Source organism: Moschus berezovskii, chromosome 4 (assembly GCF_049115385.1).
Source record: "Moschus berezovskii isolate FMDL1 chromosome 4, NW_MosBer_1.0, whole genome shotgun sequence".
NCBI lineage: Eukaryota > Metazoa > Chordata > Mammalia > Artiodactyla > Moschidae > Moschus > Moschus berezovskii.
The window spans coordinates 7,010,419-7,028,226 of NC_142463.1; the positions used below are offsets into that span (position 1 = coordinate 7,010,419).

Sequence of the window (17,808 nt, forward strand, 5' to 3'; positions counted from 1 at the left end):
CTGCCTCTTGAGAAACCTGTATGCAGGTCAGGAAGCAACAGTTATAATTCGACATGGAACAACAGACTGGTTCCAAATAGGAAAAGGAGTACATTAATGCTATATATTGTCACCCTGCTTATTTAACTTCTATGCAGAGTACATCATGAGGAACGCTGGGCTGGAAGAAGCACAAGCTGGAATCAAGATTGCTGGGAGACATATCAATAACCTCAGATATGCAGATGACACCACCCTTATGGCAGAAAGTGAAGAATAACTACAGAGCCTCTTGATGAAAGTGAAAGAGGAGAGTGAAAAAGTTGGCTTAAAGCTCAACATTCAGAAAACTAAGATCATGGTATCCAGTCCCAACACTTCATGACAAATAGATGGGGAAACAGTGGTTGACTTTTTTTTTTGGGAGGGGGGCTCCAAAATCACTGCAGATGGTGATTGCAGCCACGAAATTAAAAGATGCTTACTCCTTGGAAGGGAAGTTATTACCAATCTAGACAGCATATTAAAAAGCAGAGACATTACTCTGTCAACAAAATTCCATCTAGCCAAGGCTATGGTTTTTCAAGTGGTCATGTATGGATATGTGAGCTGGACTGTGAAGAAAGCTGAGCGCCGAAGAACTGATGCTTTTGATGCCTCTCCAACTGTGGTGCTGGAGAAGACTCGTGAGGGTCCCTTGGACTGCAAGGAGATCCAACCAGTCCATCCTAAAGGAGATCAGTCCTGGGTGTTCATTGGAAGGACTGATGTTGAAGCTGAAATTCCAATACTTTGCCCACCTGATTCAAAGAGCTGACTCATTTGAAAAGACCCTGATGCTGGGAAAGATTGAGGGCAGGAGGAGAAGGGATGACAGAGGATGAGATGGTTGGATGGTATCACCGACTCAATGGACATGAGTTTCAGTAAACTCCGGGAGTTGGTAATGGACAGGGAGGCCTGGCGTGCTGCAGTTCATGGGGTCGCAAAGAGTTGGACATGACCGAGCGACTGAACGGAACTGAACTGAACCGAGGTCGTGCTATATATAACTGTCTCACACTGTACTGCTATACTTAATATACAAAGCGGCTTTTCCATGAAAAAGATGGTATAATACTCCACATGTGGCTATGCGTGCCTATATGTGAAGTTTTGCGTCAGTCATTTCCAACTCTCTGCAACCCAATGGACTGTAGCCCTCCAGGCTTATCTGTCCATGGGGATTCTCCAGGCAAGAATAGTGGAGTGGGTTGCCAATGCCCTCCTCCAGGGAACCTTCCCAACCCAGGGACTGAACTTGGGTCTCTTATGTCTCCTGCATTAGCAGGTGGGTTCTTTACCACTAGTGCCACCTAGGAAGCCCATATAAGGCTATAGTATCATTAATTCCACAAATTTCTTGTAGAAAACCATGTAGATTGTTTTTAATGTTTTGCTTCTATGCACAATGTTATAAGGAACAACTTTATCCAACTGCCTTTGGGCAATTAATTCCTTCAGACAGCTGATAAAATATTAGATTTGGGGCCCTATCCAAGTGAGCATCCAGAATGGTTTATCAGTTTACACCCCTGACAAGGAAGTATCAGCAGCTTGTTTCTTGTATTCTAGACCAGGGACTAGCAAAGTCTAGCCCTAAGTCTAATTCCAGCCCGAAGTCTGTGTTTGTAGATACAGCTTTCTTGGAACACAGCCATGCTCTGAAGTGATAACTGCTTCTGCTCTACAATGGCAAATTTGCAGAATTGTCACAGACTGTGAGGTGTGCAAAGCTGAAAACATTTTCGCTGTCTGCCCTTCTGCAGAACTAGTCATTATCATTTCTGCCCATCAGATAGGTAAAAAGGGGTCTCACTGTGGCACTCCAGTATTTGGGCCTGGAGAATTCCATGGACTGTATAGTTCGTGGGGTCACAAAGAGTCAGACACGACTGAGAAACTTTCACTTTCACTGTTGCTTAAATTTGCATTTCTGTAAGAGATGGGTTTATTGTCAGGAGAAGGTCTTTCACATACAGTTGCTCAGTTTGTGTACTGCACAAAGATACGCAGCTGAAGGGCTGAACTGAAGCCGACCATGCACTTCTCAGGGCTTCCCAGGTGGCGTTAGTGGAAAAGAACTTGCCTGCCAATGCAGGAGACATGAGAGATGTGGATTTGATCCCTGGGTCAGGAAGATCCCCTGGAGGAGGAAATGGCAACCCACTCCAGTATTCTTGCCTGGAGAATCCCATGGACAGAGGAGCCTGGAGGGCTACAGTCCACGGGCTGGCAAACAATGGGACATGGCTGAAGCAACTGAGCACAGCACGTGTGCTTCTCAAATCACGCAAAACCAAATGCTGCCAGTAGAGGGCACCTTGTTCAAATTCAAGCGGATGCTCTGAGCCGGTGCTCTTGGGAACAGTGATTCCCTGTGGATAGCAAGGCCAGGTTTAGGGTTTGGGCTTAGGGATTTGGAAGCAGGGTTTCAGACTAAGCTTTGGCACTGGGTCAATGGGGCTTTAGGGCTACATCTATACTGTGTATCTAGGCTTTATTTTCAGCCTTTCATTTAGCTTTGGGAGTTATACTAGGATTTGGGCAAATGGTTTGAAATTCAGGTTCAGGTAGAAGCTGGGATTCAGGATTGAAGGAGAGGGTGTGGAGGGTGGGGCATAAGGCCGGTCTGGGTTCAAGAACAGGAAACATGACGCTACGGAGAGCCCTGACTCCGAGGCCCACTCAGCAGGGTCTGTAAGAGGAAATAGTCCAGGGACTTCCCTGGAAGCCCAGTGCTTAAGACTCCGTGCTTCCAACGCAGGGGGCAAGGGTTCGATCCCTGGTCAAGGCACTAAGATCCCACATGCCGCTGCGGGGTGTGGCCAAATATTTAAGAAAAAAGAAAAGGCCAGATATGAGTGACACCCTGCCACCCTAGCTCCCGCCCGGTCTTCCTGCGGGGTGAGTGCTCACCATCTGCACTCACCACTGCCCTGATCAGGGCCAGGGTCCCCATGCGGACGGCCTCCTTGCTCATCTCCATCTGGCTGAGGAAGAACTTCATCAGCTCCTTGGAGTAGGAGCAGGCTGCAGGGGGTTGGAGGGGGAAGGACGGCTTTAGTCAAGAGCAGCAGCGGGACAAGGCAGCCCGGGGGCCCGGCGCTCATAAGGGGCCTGCACTCCCGAGGGCTCCTGGGGGCGCCTCACCAAGGGCTATGAAGCAATGCACGATCTCCGTCCGGTTCTGGCTGCTGTACTGCTGCTGGGCGGGGGCCCTGGAGCACACCTGGGGCGGGGCGGGCAGGGGGTGGAGAGGTCAGCCCCACGGCGGGGCACACGAGCAGGGGCCCCACCTGTGCCTCGTCCCCTGCAGGAGGCAGGAGGCGTGTGGCATCGGGACGGGGGCCCCACCGCCACCCTGCCACCCGGAGCCCTGGTCGGCACACCACCCGCCCCCAGCGCGCCTCCCCCGCCCCGCCCCGGAGAAGGCCCCCCCCGCGCGGCCCTGGGGCTCACCTGGACGTGCAGCTCCGTGAAGATCGTGTGCAGCTGCATCTGCGGGCCGGGGCTGTTGGTGACGACGGACATCTCCAGGATCTGCCTCAAGACCTGCCGCGGGCGGGAAACGGTGGTAGGTAACCTTCGACCGACTCAGGTCACACGCCAGACCTTTGCTCCCTGACGTTCTCCCTCCTCTGGAGGTATCAGCATCCCCTGGGAGTTGGGCAAAGAGGCCACCTCTCAAGCTCCGCCCAGACCTCTGAGTCCGACTCTGTTTCCAGCCACCTCTGAGGATCACGGTGGACACTACAGCTCGGCAGGGCTGCACCAGAGCCACCGAGCGTGGCGTTCGAGGCCTTCTTCCCCGCGCTCTTCTCGTCACCGGGAGGTGCAGTCCAACTTTCAGACAGAAGATCTGCACGTCGCTCCCCAAATCCGGAACGTTCATTTCTGTTCCCAGCTTTCACGAGGCGAAGGGTCTCGCCATGTCTGTAAATGAATGACCCCCTTCACAATACACACCAGCCCAGGTCACACAGCTCAGCTCAGAATCTCACAAAGACTCCATCTCACACACGTTCAAGGCTGGTAAGAGGTTGCATGGTGTTCCCCCCCAGAATCCATGTCCACCCAGAACCCCAGAATGCGAGCTCACTTGGAAATGGGTTCTTTGCAGACGTAATTAGCTACAGCTTTCAAGATGAGATCACCCTGACGATACCTTAGATCCAAGCACCGCTGTCCTTACGAGAGGAGAAGACGCAGAGAGAGAGACCGAGACAGCTGTGTGACCACGCAGGGGGACACTGGAGCGACGCCGTGCCTGGGTCGCCAGAAGCTGGAGGGGCAAGATTCTCCCCTAGAGCCTGCAGAAGGAGCACAGCCTGCCAACACCTTGATTTCAGCGTGCCGGCCTCCAGGACCGTGACAGAACACATTTCTGTTGTTTTAAGCCACCTGCCTCCTGGTTCTTCGTTACAACAGCCTGAGGAAACCGATATGAAAGTTGTGACCTCACTGTGGGCCCCAGAACCCTTTGAGGTATCATCCTTTCTGCCTGGCTTCCCTGGTGGCTCAGACAGTAAAGAATCTGCCTGCAACATGGGAGACCCGGCTTCGATTTCTGGGCCGGGAAGATCCCCTTGAGAAGGAACAGGCAACCCACTCCGGTATTCTTGCCTGGGAAATCCCATGGACAGAGAATCCTGGTAGGATACAGTCCACAGGGTTGCAAAGAGTCAGACATGACTGAGTGACTAACATAAGTGGAACAGCAGCATCTGTTTCTCGGAAATCGGAGAAGTGCCAGGTCCCGTGGCTCCATCTCCCACCCCGACGACACCCCACGGGACACTCAGGAGCCCTAAATGCCCTGAGCCCCCAGCCCAGGCCCCTCACCTGCATGATGAAGAGCGCCTCCAGGCTGCCCTGGTACTCTGCCAGCAGCAGAGGGATGTAGTCGTACACCTTCTCCCACAGGTCATCATTGGGCAGGAGGAGGTTCAGCATGGGCTTCAGGGACTTGATGACCCCCAGCTTCACCTAGCACAGGAGCCGGGTCTCTAGACCCCTCAGCCAGGACCCCCTGGGACATCGGCCCCAGACTCGGAATCAAGGACAGGTGACAGAGGGGACCTTGGAGTAGGGTCCAGGCCTCCCCCGGGCCCCCTCCCAGGTGCGAAGCCTGTCCCCCAAGTCCTGGCTCTGTCACTCAGGTGACCTTGGACAGGTACTCAACCTCTGTCTCCATTCCCTCATTTGTAAAACAGTCCTATGGCCCAGAGTTGGAGTGGAAGTGGCTCCCACAAGTGAACCGCTCGGAGAGCGCCCGGCACACGTGTAACAGGGACCCTGGTCCAGAAACTCCAGGGGCCTGTACCCTGTATACGAGACAGCAAAAGAGACACAGATGTATAGAACAGTCTTTGGGACTCTGTGGGAGAGGGTGCGGGTGGGATGATTTGGGAGAAAGGCATTGAAACATGTATATTATCATATGTGAAACGAATCACCAGTTCAGGGTCGATGCATGTTACAGGATGCTCGGGGCTGGTGTGCGGGGATGACCCAGAGTGAGGATAAGGGGAGGAGGGAGGTGGGAGGGGGGTTCAGGAAGGGGAACTCATGTACACCCGGGGCGGATTCATGTCAATGTATGGCAAAACCAACCAATATAATATTGTAAAATAATTAGCCTCCAACATCAACAACAAAAAAAAGACATCTCCAGGGACCCCATGGCTCTGCCATTAATCAGGTCTCCACCTCCTTGGACCCCATGGTGTCTCAGCTCCACCAGCTGCACAGGCTGGAGAGCGATGACCCGAGCACCACGGGCTCCCACCCCCACCCAGCAGGGCCTGTCTCACCTCCAGTCGTTGCTCCGCAGCCACACTGTCACGAAGTAGCGATCCATGGGGAACAGCTTCACTGCAAACCGGTCCTCGGTCATCACGGGGTACACGCTGTCCTCCAGGTGCCTCAGGTGAAACTGCACTGTCTCGCAGAAGGTCTCCATGGCTGCCCCCGGGGGGACGTGCAGTGAGCCCCGAGGGGCAGGACGCAGAATAAAGCCTTCCAGGGGCTGCCTCCTCAGGAGAAGCCCTCACACTTCCATAACCAGCAGGTTACTGAGACGGCCAAAGATGCTGCTAGAAAAATCTGCGTCTCTGTCTGCCTTTCCAACCCCCCTCCCACCTAAGTTTTGTCCTGCACGAAGCCCCTCCCTGTCTGAAGGTGAAAGACTCCCCCGAGGGTGGAGCACACAGGTGTGACTGGGCCCCCAGCCTTGAGGTTCATGTGGCAAGGTCAAAGGTGAGGCCTGGAAGAAGACTTTTTCACTCAGATCCTGGGGACTCCAAAGCAAATAGGGGCAAACACGTTTGTCCTACTTTTCTCAGGTACTGGGGATTTGGGCTCACAAAAACATGACATAATCAAAACCTGGGGCAAGGTGATCAGATATAAATGACCCAAGTCAAGCCCAAGCTGGGCCCATTTCCCTGGTCTCCCTCTCCTGGGATTCCCACTGCCGTTTTGTCTCTACCTGTCTACTCACCTCCTCCCTTTGGCACCCTGATCGGGCCCAGACCTGCATGCCCAAGGTGGGACACTTAACCACCACAGATCACCTGGTGCATCTTGGCTTCACTGGCAAGCCTCAGCATGGTGAACATGGTGGCCAGGGTGATGCCCATGTATGGCATGAATTCAAACATTGCAAGGTGCGGGCAGAGGTCTCAGGACGTGGGAGGAGGAGGGTCAGTGGAGAGGACAACACCACTGCCCACACCTCCAGTTCCCAGAACAAGGCCAGAGAACCCCTTTGCATGGGCTGGGCCATAGCAGAGGGTAGGAGGTAGGGAAAGTAAGAAGTGTGAGCTGGGAGCAGGTGAAGGGGAAGGGAGACGGGGAAGGGAGAGGGGAGAAGGGGGAGGGGAGGGGAGAAGGGGGAGGGGAGAAGGAGGGGAGAAGGGGTGAAAGGGAGGGGAGACTGGGAGGGAGGGGGAGGGGAGGGGAAGGAGATGGAGAAAGGGCAGGGGAAAAGGGGGAAGGAGAGGGGGAGGGGAGGGAGATGGGGAAGGGGAGGGGAGATGGGGGAGGAGAGGGGAGAAGAGGGAGAGGATTGGAGACGGGGAGGGTCTACCCTGCTCTCCTCCCCGCTCCCCTCCCTCCCATCTCCCCTCCCCTCCCCCATCTCTCCTCTCCCCACAAGGTCTCCCTCCCCTCTCCCTCAACCCGTCTCCCCTCCCCTGGAGATGGAGGCCCACCACCTGCCTCCTCTCTGTTGCCTGTGGCCCCAGGAAGAGCAGGGCTCCTCCTTCTTTTCTCCGCCCCTCCCCTCCCCCATCGCCCCGCATCTCCCCTCCTCAGTCTCCGTCTCCCCTCCCCCATCCAACCTCCCCCCTCCTCCCCCTCCCCCCTCCCCCAACCCCTTCTCCCCTCCCCCTCCCCTCTCCCCCTCCCCTCTCCTTCACCCTCCCCCGTCTCCCTCCTCTTCCTCCCCCCCTCCCCTCTCCCCCTACCCCCGTCTCCCCTCCCCTCTCCTCTCCCCCAGTTTCCCTTTGCGTCTCTCTGGAGGGCAGGGTCGACGGGAAGAGGGGAGGGGAGACGGGGGCGAGGGGAGAAGGAAGGCAGACACAGGGGCGGGAAGGGAGATGAGGGGAGGGGAGGGGAGACGAGGGGGAAGGGGAGGGAGAGGGTTGGAGACGGGAGGGGCGGTGAGGTCTCCTCTCCCCTCCCACCAGTTTCCCTCCCTCCCCCGTCTGCCCTCCCTCCCATCTCCCCTCCCTCCCATCTCCCCTCCCTCCCATCTCCCTTCACCTCCCCCATCTCTCCTCTCCCCGCAAGGTCTCCCTCCACTATCCCCGTCTCCCTCCCCTCCCCTCTCCTCTCCCGCAACCCGTCTCCCCTCCCCTCCCCATCTCCCCTCCCCCCCCATCTCCCCTCCCCCTCCCGGCTCCCCGCCCCTCCCCCATCTACTCTCCCCTCCCCCCTCCCCCATCTCCAGGGAGGAGAGACGGGTTGCGGGAGAGGAGAGGGGAGGGGAGGGAGACGGGGATAGTGGAGGGAGACCTTGCGGGGAGAGGAGAGATGGGGGAGGTGAAGGGAGATGGGAGAGAGGGAGATGGGAGGGAGGGGAGATGGGAGGGAGGGCAGCCGGGTGGAGGGAGGGAAACTGGTGGGAGGGGAGAGGAGACCTCACCGCCCCTCCCGTCCTCCAACCCTCTCCCCTCCCCTTCCCCCTCGTCTCCCCTCCCCTCCCCTCATCTCCCTTCCCGCCCCTGTGTCTGCCTCCTTCTCCCCTCGCCCCCGTCTCCCCTCCCCTCTCCCGTCGCCCCTGCCCTCCAGAGAGACGCAAAGGGAAACTGGGGGAGAGGAGAGGGGGAGGGGAGACGGGGGTAGGGGGAGAGGGGAGGGGGGAGGAAGAGAGGGAGACGGGGAGGGTGAAGGAGAGGGGAGGGGGAGAGGGGAGGGGGAGGGGAGAAGGGGTTGGGGGAGGGGGAGGGGAGGAGGGGGGAGGTTGGATGGGGGAGGGGAGACGGAGACTGAGGAGGGGAGATGCGGGGCGATGGGGGAGGGGAGGGGCGGAGAAAAGAAGGAGGAGCCCTGCTCTTCCTGGGGCCACAGGCAACAGAGAGGAGGCAGGCGGTGGGCCTCCCAAGCCGCCACTCCTTTGTTGTCTCATAAACATTCTAGAGTGACGACCCAGAGTCTGTGAGACGGCGGTTACGAGGAGGACAGCGGCGTGCCCGCTCGCATTGTGACCCTCCGTTTTCTCGTGTCCTGGTTCCCAGTGCCCACTGCCCACCGCAAGGCGCGGACTGAATAGGGGCGGAGGGAGGGAGCGAGCGAGCGAGGGAGCGGGGCCAGAGGGGCGGGGCCAGAGGGGCGGGGCCAGAGGGGCGCGGGGGCCTGAGGGGGCCGGGCGGGGCGGGGCGGGGCCAGGGCCGGCAGGAGAAAAGACACAGGGTGGGAGGTGCAGGGAGAGGAGCTCAGCAGCTGAGAGGGACAGAGAGACACCAGCAGTGAAACGGAGGAACGCCCGAGGACCGCCAGAAGAGGGAGAAATGGGGGCGGTGGGGCAGGGACCAGGGCAGAGGCACAGGGGTGGCCCGACGGGCAGACGCTGGCGCCCAGTCCCCACGAGCCCTACCATTACCGTTGGCCAGCTTGGCCAGGGTGATGATGACAAATTCTTCCGTGAGGTTGAGGGGTTTGAGATGGTGCTGCAGCTCGTACATGACCAAGCTGAAGTGGTTTCGGGACAGGGCCACCAGGGTGTCGCTGGCCACCTCTGCCCTCACGTAGCCCTCCATCTACAGGGCACGGGAGGACATGTGGCCTCACCAGCAGTTCCTGCCCCTCACCTGCTCCGGTCCCGCTGGACTCCCTGGCCCCTCGGGCCCCCTCAGCCTACTGTTGTCCTCCTGAGATAACCAGACAAGGGCCTCGGGCCTCCCACACCTCGTCCAGCAGAGCCCCCTGGGGCTGCAGCCAGGCGGGTGGTGGCAGGGCATCCATTACCTCCAGCATGTCCCTCATCTCCTTGGAGCGATGGCCACTAGCCTCTGGATGCAGCGCTCCTCCAGCTCTCCCTCCTGCTGGATGATCTCCTGCAGGATGTTGTGGATGTTGATTTTGTGCTGAGTGGAAATCTGGGGAACAAGTGTGGTGGGTGGGGAGGTCCGGGACCAGGCAGTGGAGCCTGGGAGCCCACAGATCCACCGTGGTCTCCCTCCTGCTGGCCCTCCCCTTAATACCTAGGAGATTGTGATTTATAATAAGATGTGTGTTTGATCTTCACCCAAGCACAGAAGCCTGAAATCCTTGGAATTTCCTAAGTAATGACAGTGACAAAGATATCTTTTTTATGTATTAAAAAAGACATACAAAATTTTATGTATTTGATGTATTAATGAGACGATTTTTGGTCCACACCTAAGGATGGGGAGGGCTTCCCTGTGGCTCAACTGGTAAAGAATTCCCCTGCCATGTGGAAGACCTGGACTGGGAGGATCCCCTGGAGAAGTGAATGGCTACCCACTCTGGTATTCTGGCCTGAAGAATTCCGTGGACTGTGGTCCATGGGGTTACAAAGAGGCAGACAAGACTGAGAGACTTTCCCTTTCACTTGAAGGATGGAGAATGGTTGGCAGAAGAATCCACCATCTGATTAGAGGACTGGCAATTTCAGTCCCAGCAACTCGGACCCCCAAGGAGGAGAGTGGGACTGGAGGTTGAATCAATTGCCAATGGCTAGTGATTTAATCAAACATGCCTAGATAGTGAAGCCTCCATAAAAATCCAACAGGACAGGGTTCAGAGAGCTTTAGACTGGTGAACATGTGGAGATTTAGCAGGAATGGGAGGCCCAGAGAGGACATGGAAACTTCATGCCCTTTCCCACACCCTTACCCTAGGCATCTCTTCCATCTGGCTGGTCCTGAGTTATAAGAAACCGGTAAGTAAAAGGTTTCTCTGGATTTTGTGAGCCCCTCTAGCAAATTCATTAAACTTGAGGAGGGGGTCATGGGAACCTCCGGTCTATAGCCAATTGGCCAAACTTAACACTGACGTCTGAAGGACGAGACAGACTGGGGTCGTCTTATGGGTGCATGCATGCATGCTGAGTCACTTCAGTAGTGTCCGACTTTTTGTTACCCTATGGACTATATAGCCCACCAGGCTCCTCTGTCCATGGGATTCTCCAGGCATGAATACTGGAGTGGGTTACCGTGCCCTCCTCCAGGGGATTTTCTCAACCCAGGGATTGAACCCATGTCTCTTATGTCTCCTGCATTGGCAGGCAGGTTCTTTACCACTCAGTTCAGTTCAGTTCTGTCACTCTGTTGTGTCCGACTCTTTGCGACCCCATGAATCACAGCACGCCAAGCCTCCCTGTCCATCACCAACTCCCGGAGTTCACTCAAAGTCACCTCCATCGAGTCGGTGATGCCATTCAACCATCTCATTCTCTGTCGTCCCCTTCTCCTCCTGCCCCCAATCCCTCCCAGCATCAGAGTCTTTTCCAGTGAGTCAACTCTTCGCATGAGGTGGACAAAGTATTGGAGCTTCAGCTTTAGCATCAGTCCTTCCAATGAACACCCAGGACTGATCTCCTTTAGAATGGACTGGTTGGATCTCCTTGCAGTCCAAGGGACACTCAAGAGTCTTCTCCAACACCACAGTGCCACCTTAATGGGACTGAGCCCTTAACCCATGGAATCTGACACTATCTCCAGGTAGACAGTGTCAGAATTGAGTTAAATTGTAGGACCCCCCTACCACTAGCTGGTGTCAGCAGATTGGCTTGAGGGGGGAATCCATACATTGGAATGGGATGCCGTATGGTTAACACTCCAGCTGGTCGATGAACCCATGATCCTCAAACCGCCCCAGCTCTGCCCCCAACTCCGGCCTGTCTCACCCCCCCCTCCCCTCCCCCATCAGACTCATCCAACCGGCCCTGACCCTGTGGCCTGCATCTGTCCTCGCTACTCAGCAAGACGGGGATCAAACGGTCAGCATACAGGGTCCTCCACAGACTTGGCACTGACCCTCTTGCAAAGCTCAAGACAACATGCTCTATTCTGCTTCCTACATAGCTCTGGCCACCACATTAAGGAACCCGAATGAGAATGGGATTGGACAAATAGGTTTTGCAAGCTGACCACTCCTGGAGAGTCAGATTTGACAATGACTCTCCTTCAAGCATGGCTGGTACACCACCAAGAAAGAAAGAATGTGGACTCCTCTCTCCATGGAGCCTCATCTGCAAAACCCTCTGGGAAGATGTCCCCCTCTTTCTGCTGGCAAAGAGGTCACTTCTCAACAGTCAGGACCGTAGCAAATTTGGGGACCTCATGAGAAGAAGTCACCGAAATGTACATGTCTATCCAGTACAGAGTCTTGGTACAGAAAGTAATGCTGTTTTTCAGTTGCTCAGTCATGTCTGATTCGTTTGTGACCCCATGGACTTCAGCCTGCCAGGCTCCTCTGTCCAGGGAATTTCACAGACAAGAATACTGGAGTGGGTTGCTATTTCTTTCTCCAGGGGATTGTCCCGACACAGGGTCCAAACCTGGGTCTCTTGCATTGCAGGCAGAGTCTTTACAGTTTGAGCCACCAGGGAAGCCTCAGTTCAGTTCAGCTCAGTCATTTCCGACTCTTAGGGACACTGAGGCCAGCCTCTTCCTCATGTCAAAACCTGCCCCTGCAGCGTCCGTTTTGGTTGACTCGCTCTCCATGATGTTGAGGAGGTTTGTGACTTGCTGGAAGGTACCTGAGACAAAGGTGGTGGACGTGACAGCAAGATGACTGCTATAGGGGGTGCCCCTGGTGCCCCAGTCTCCCAGCCCTAGCTCTACCTGGGGCGTGTACAGATGGGAAAACTGAGACCTTGGTTGGGGCTTACCCTCAAGGAGTTAGTAGCAAAAATGAGGCAGGAGTGCAGGGCGGGGATTGGTTTTCTTACCACTGTCATCTGCTTCCAGAGGTCCCAGGTCCTCTGTTTCCTCTATTGCTGCTTCTGCCATCTCATCTTCAAGCTCTTTGGAGGTAAGATTGATAAAATACTTGGCATGTAACCCATTCTAGGACGACCCCCAGTGAGTCCCATCCTGCATAACCCCCTTCCCTAGAGTGTGGGAAGAACCTGTAACTTGGTTAGACCCATATTCTAGTGATGGCTCAGTGGGTAAAGAATCTGCTGGCAAGGCAAGAGGTGCAGCAGACTCGCATTCAATCCCTGGTTCAGGAAGATCCTATGGAGGAGGATGTGGCAACCCACTCCAGTGTTCTTGCCTGAAAAATCCTATGGACAAGGGAGCCTAGCAGGCTACAGATTAAAGGTTTGCAAAGAGTCAGATATGATTGAACATATATGCGAACACACACACACACACACACACACACACACTAGCCAATCAGTTCAGTTCAGTTCAGTCGCTCAGTTGTGTCCGACTCTTTGCGACCCCATGAATCACAGCACGCCAGGCCTCCCTGTCCAAAACCAACTCCCGGAGTTCACTCAAACTCATGTCCACAGAGTCGGTGATGCCATCCAGCCATCGCATTCTCTGTCGTCCCCATCTCCTCCCGCCCCAAATCCCTCTCAGCATCAGAGTCTTTTCCAGAGAGTCAACTTGTCGCATGAGGTGGCCAAAGTATTGGAGTTTCAGCTTTAGCATCAGTCCTTCCAATGAACACCCAGGATTGATCTCCTCTAGAATGGACTGGTTAGATCTCCTTGCAGTCCAAGGGACTCTCAAGAGTCTTCTCCAGCACCACAGTTCAAAAGCATCCATTCTTCGGTGACCAGCTTTCTTCACAGTCCAACTCTCACATCCATGCATGACCACGGGAAAAACCATAGCCTTGACTAGACGGACCCTGGTAGGCAAAGTAATGTCTCTGCTTTTTAATATACTATCTAGGTTGGTCATAACTTTCCTTCCAAGAAGTAAGTGTCTTTTAATTTCCTGGCTGCAATCAGCATCTGCAGTGATTTTGGAGCCCAAAAAAATAAAGTCTGACACTGCTTCCACTGTTTCCCCAACTATTTCCCATAAAGTGATGGGACCAGATGCCATGATCTTTGTTTTCTGAATGTTGAGCTTCAAGCCAACCTTTTCACTCTCCTTTTTCACTTTCATCAAGAGGTTTTTTAGTTCCTCTTCGTTTTCTGCCATAAGGGTGGTGTCATCTGCATATCTGAGGTTATTGATCTTTCTCCCGGCAATCTTGATTCCAGCTTGTGCTTCTTCCAGCCCAGCGTTCCTCATGATGTACTCTGCATATAAGTTAAATAAGCAGGGTGACAATATACAGCCTTGACGTACTCCTTTTCCTATTTGGAAGCACTCTGTTGTTCCATGTCCAGTTCTAACTGTTGCTTCCTGACCTGCATACAGGTTTCTCAAGAGGCAGGTCAGGTGGTCCGGTATTCCCATCTCTTTCAGAATTTTCCACAGTTTATTGTGATCCACACAGTCAAAGGCTTTGGCATAGTCAATGAAGCAGAAATAGATGTTTTTCTGGAACTCTCTTGCTTTCTCCATGATCCAGTGGATGTTGGCAATTTGATCTCTGGTGCCTCTGCCTTTTCTAAAACCTGCTTGAACATCTGGGAGTTCACGGTTCATGTATTGCTGAAGCCTGGCTTAGAGAATTTTGAGCATGACTTTACTAGGGTGTGAGATGAGTGCAATTGTGCGGTAGTTTGAGCATTCTTTGGCATTGCCTTTCTTTGGGAATGGAATGAAGACTGACCTTTTCCAGTCCTGTGGCCACTGCTGAGTTTTCCAAATTTGCTGGCATATTGAGTGCAGCACTTTCACAGCATCATCTTTCAAGATTTGAAATAGCTCAACTGGAATTCCATCACCTCCACTAGCTTTGTTTGTAGTGATGCTTTCTAAGGCCCACTTGACCTCACATTCCAAGATGTCTGGCTCTAGGTCAGTGATCACGTTATCGTGATTATCTGGGTCGTGAAGATCTTTTTTGTACAGTTCTTCTGTGTATTCTTGCCACCTCTTCTTAATATCTTCTGCTTCTGTTATGACCACTCCATTTCTGTCCTTTATTGAGCCCATCTTTGCATGAAAATTTCCCTTGGAATCTCTAATTTTCTTGAAGAGATCTCTTGTTTTTCCTATTCTGTTGTTTTCCTCTATTTCTTTGCATTGATCGCTGAGGAAGGCTTTCTTATCTCTCCTTGCTATTCTTTGGAACTCTGCATTCAGATGCTTATATCTTTCCTTTTCTCCTTTGCTTTTCACTTCTCTTCTTTTCACAGCTATTTGTAAGGCCTCCTCAGACAGCCATTTTGCTTTTTTGCATTTCTTTTCCATGGAGATGGTCTTGGTTCCTGTCTCCTGCACAATGTCACAAACCTCCGTCCAGAGTTCATCAGGCACTCTATCTATCACATCTAGTCCCTTAAATCTATTTCTTACTTCCACTGTATAATCATAAGGGATTTGATTTAGGTCATATCTGAATGGTTTAGTGGTTTTCCCTACTTTCTTCAATTTAAGTCTGAATTTGGCAATAAGGAGTTCATGATCTGAGCCACAGTCAGCTCCTGGTCTTATTTTTGCTATCTGTATAGAGCTTCTCCATCTTTGGCTGCAAAGAATATAATCAATCTGATTTCAGTGTTGACCATCTGGTAATGTCCATGTGTAGAGTCTTCTCTTGTGTTAGATGAGGGTGTTTGCTATGACCAGTGCGTTCTCTTGGCAAAACTCTATTAGCCTTTGCCCTGCTTCATTTCGTGCTCCAAGGCCAAATTTGCCTGTTACTCCAGGTGTTTCTTGACTTCCTACTTTTGCATTCCAGTCCCCTATAATGAAAAGGACATCTTTTTTGGGTGTTAGTTGGGGTCATACAGAATCAGACACGACTGAAGTGACTTAGCAGCAGCAGCAGTTCTAAAAGGTCTTGTAGGTCTTCATAGAACCGTTCAACTTCGGCTTCTTCAGCATTACTGGTTGGGACATAGGCTTGGATTACTGTAATATTGAATGGTTGCCTTGGAAATGAACAGAAATCATTCTGTCGTTTTTAAGATTGCATCCAAGTACTGCATTTCGGACTCTTTTGTTGACCATGATGGCTACTCCATTTCTTCTAAGGGATTCCTACCCACAGTAGTAGATGTACTGGTCATCTGAGTTAAATTCACCCATTCCAGTCCATTTTAGTTCACTGATTCCTAGAATGTCTACGTTCACTCTTGTCATCTCCTGTTTGACCACGTCCAATTTGCCTTGATTCATGGACCTAACATTCCAGGTTCCTATGCAATATTGCTCTTTACAGCATTGGAGCTTGCTTCTATCACCAGTCACATCCATAACTGGGTATTTGTTTCGCTTTAGCTCCATCCCTTCATTCTTTCTGGAGTTATTTCTCCACTGATCTCCAGTAGCATACTGGGCACCTACCGACCTGGGGAATTCCTCATTCAGTATCCTATCATTTTGCCCTTTGTTACTGTTCATGGGGTTCTCAAGGCAAGTATACTGAAGTGGTTTGCCATTCCCTTCTCCAGTGGACCACGTTCGGCTGTGGTCCATGTGATCAGATCGACTAGTTTCCTGTGATTATGATTTCAGTGTGTCTGCCCTCTGATGCCCCCTCGCAATACCTACCGTCTTATTTGGGTTTCTCTTACCTTGGTCATGGGATATCTCTTCACAGCCGCTCCAGCAAAGTGCAGCTGCTACACCTTACCTTGGATGTGGGGTAGCTCCTCTCGGCCACGCTTCTGCACATGGTCGGTGTCTCTGGCGTCTGCGCCGCCGGAGCCGGCGTCTCGGTGAGGGGAACCTCCCATGATGGTCTCACTCTCATGATTACACTATGTCTCACACAACTCCATCTTAGCAGACTGGAAATTCTCATGCTGTCTTTGAAAAGTAAACAGCAGCGATGCAAACTGCCTGCATCACAAGGAACCAACAGCCTCAGTCCTACAACCTAAAGGACCTGGATTCTGCCAACAACCACATGAGCTTGGAAGAGCACTGGGCTTCAGAAACGTTGCAGCCCAGGTGACATCTTGAGTGCAGCCTGTGAGACCCCAAGCAAATGACCCCACTGAGCCATGGACTCATGACTACAGAAATTGTGAGATAATAAATGGGTATTATTTTAAGCCAGTACATTTAGGTAATTTGTCACGCACTGATAGATCACCACCCCTGCTTAGGAAGGGCCTTTTCTCCCTCTTTTCTGGACACAGAAAACTAATGATTAGTGAGGAATCCCCCTGAGCTGCCCTCATTGCACCTCTCAAGGGGCTCCCTCCACACCAGCAGCTTCTGAATTGCTGACCAACACCAACACAGATGTCAACACGGAGGATTAAGACCTCCCCGATCCTTTTTCCTCCCGTCCCAAGTTTCTCAGACTCCATCCCAGGGCCTTTCACTACCCTGTGCTCACTTCCTCTTGGGAGTCCTTTAAGGAGTAAGCCTGGGACCTATACACTGACCTTTTCTCTGAGATCTCTCCTGCACAGAACAAAAATACACCACAAGAAAAAGCTCCGTTCTCTGCCCGATACACATCAACGGTGGTGTGGAAAATGGCAGGATGGGTTGACAAAGGAGGAGCCCTTCGGGGTCCTCAGTCGTGACTCAGTGGGGAGCAGGTCCCCTGGCAGGGTGGGGGTGGGTTTCACTGGAATCCTCACCGTTGGGCCCCAGACCCTTGGAACTCTCAGATCCAACTGCCTCCCTGAGCTCTGTGAAGCCGCTCTTGGAGGAGCGCATAGGTCCTGGTGATTAAAATCTCACATTACTTTGTTACTCAACGTTCCTGTCACCCACATGTGTGGTGAGGTATGGTGGCCTTTTTGGGGAAAGGAAAAGTTGGGGGGGAGGTGGCAATTCACAGCCAAGTCCCCTGAGGATATAAGCATGGGAGCCCAGGGTGGGGAAGTGTGGTCAGGGCAGTTGGAGGAGATGGGTGGACAGAAGGGTCCTGAGAAGAAGAGTTCTCTTCTCCAAAGACTGGACAGCTTGCAGGATGGGGCAGGGTGGTCCCACTGACAGAATAAGTGGAATATAAAGCATTTCAAAGACAAGTGAAAGGACCTTGTTTCCCTGAACCAAAAGTGGGACTCGAAGAATGTCCTTGTCATTTTCAGTTGAGAGAGAGCCCTGATCAGCAGTTTGAGCAATAAAATAATGAATTTCTACGCATTACAGATCAAACCAATCAATCCTAAAGGAAATCAACCCTGAATCTTCATTGGAAGGACTGATGCTGAAGCTGAAGCTCCAATACTTTGGCCACATGATGTGAAGAGCTGACTCATTTGAAAAG

The 17,808-nt window shown here is 53.0% G+C and overlaps 1 protein-coding gene across 1 annotated transcript in view; it reads right to left on the reverse strand.

Moving 5' to 3' along the window:
• LOC129540301 (maestro heat-like repeat-containing protein family member 2A) overlaps nucleotides 1–12,503 on the reverse strand; it is a 33,167-nt gene extending 20,664 nt beyond the window's left edge. The window contains 13 exon segments of the mRNA XM_055401363.2: nucleotides 2,938–3,051; nucleotides 3,172–3,250; nucleotides 3,481–3,573; nucleotides 4,864–5,007; nucleotides 5,303–5,345; nucleotides 5,835–5,985; nucleotides 6,584–6,682; nucleotides 9,122–9,284; nucleotides 9,493–9,521; nucleotides 9,524–9,673; nucleotides 10,533–10,545; nucleotides 12,147–12,250; nucleotides 12,443–12,503. Of these exon segments, the coding sequence (XP_055257338.2) occupies nucleotides 2,938–3,051; nucleotides 3,172–3,250; nucleotides 3,481–3,573; nucleotides 4,864–5,007; nucleotides 5,303–5,345; nucleotides 5,835–5,985; nucleotides 6,584–6,682; nucleotides 9,122–9,284; nucleotides 9,493–9,521; nucleotides 9,524–9,673; nucleotides 10,533–10,545; nucleotides 12,147–12,250; nucleotides 12,443–12,503 (1,243 nt within the window).
• Between the last annotated feature and the right edge of the window lie 5,305 nt (nucleotides 12,504–17,808).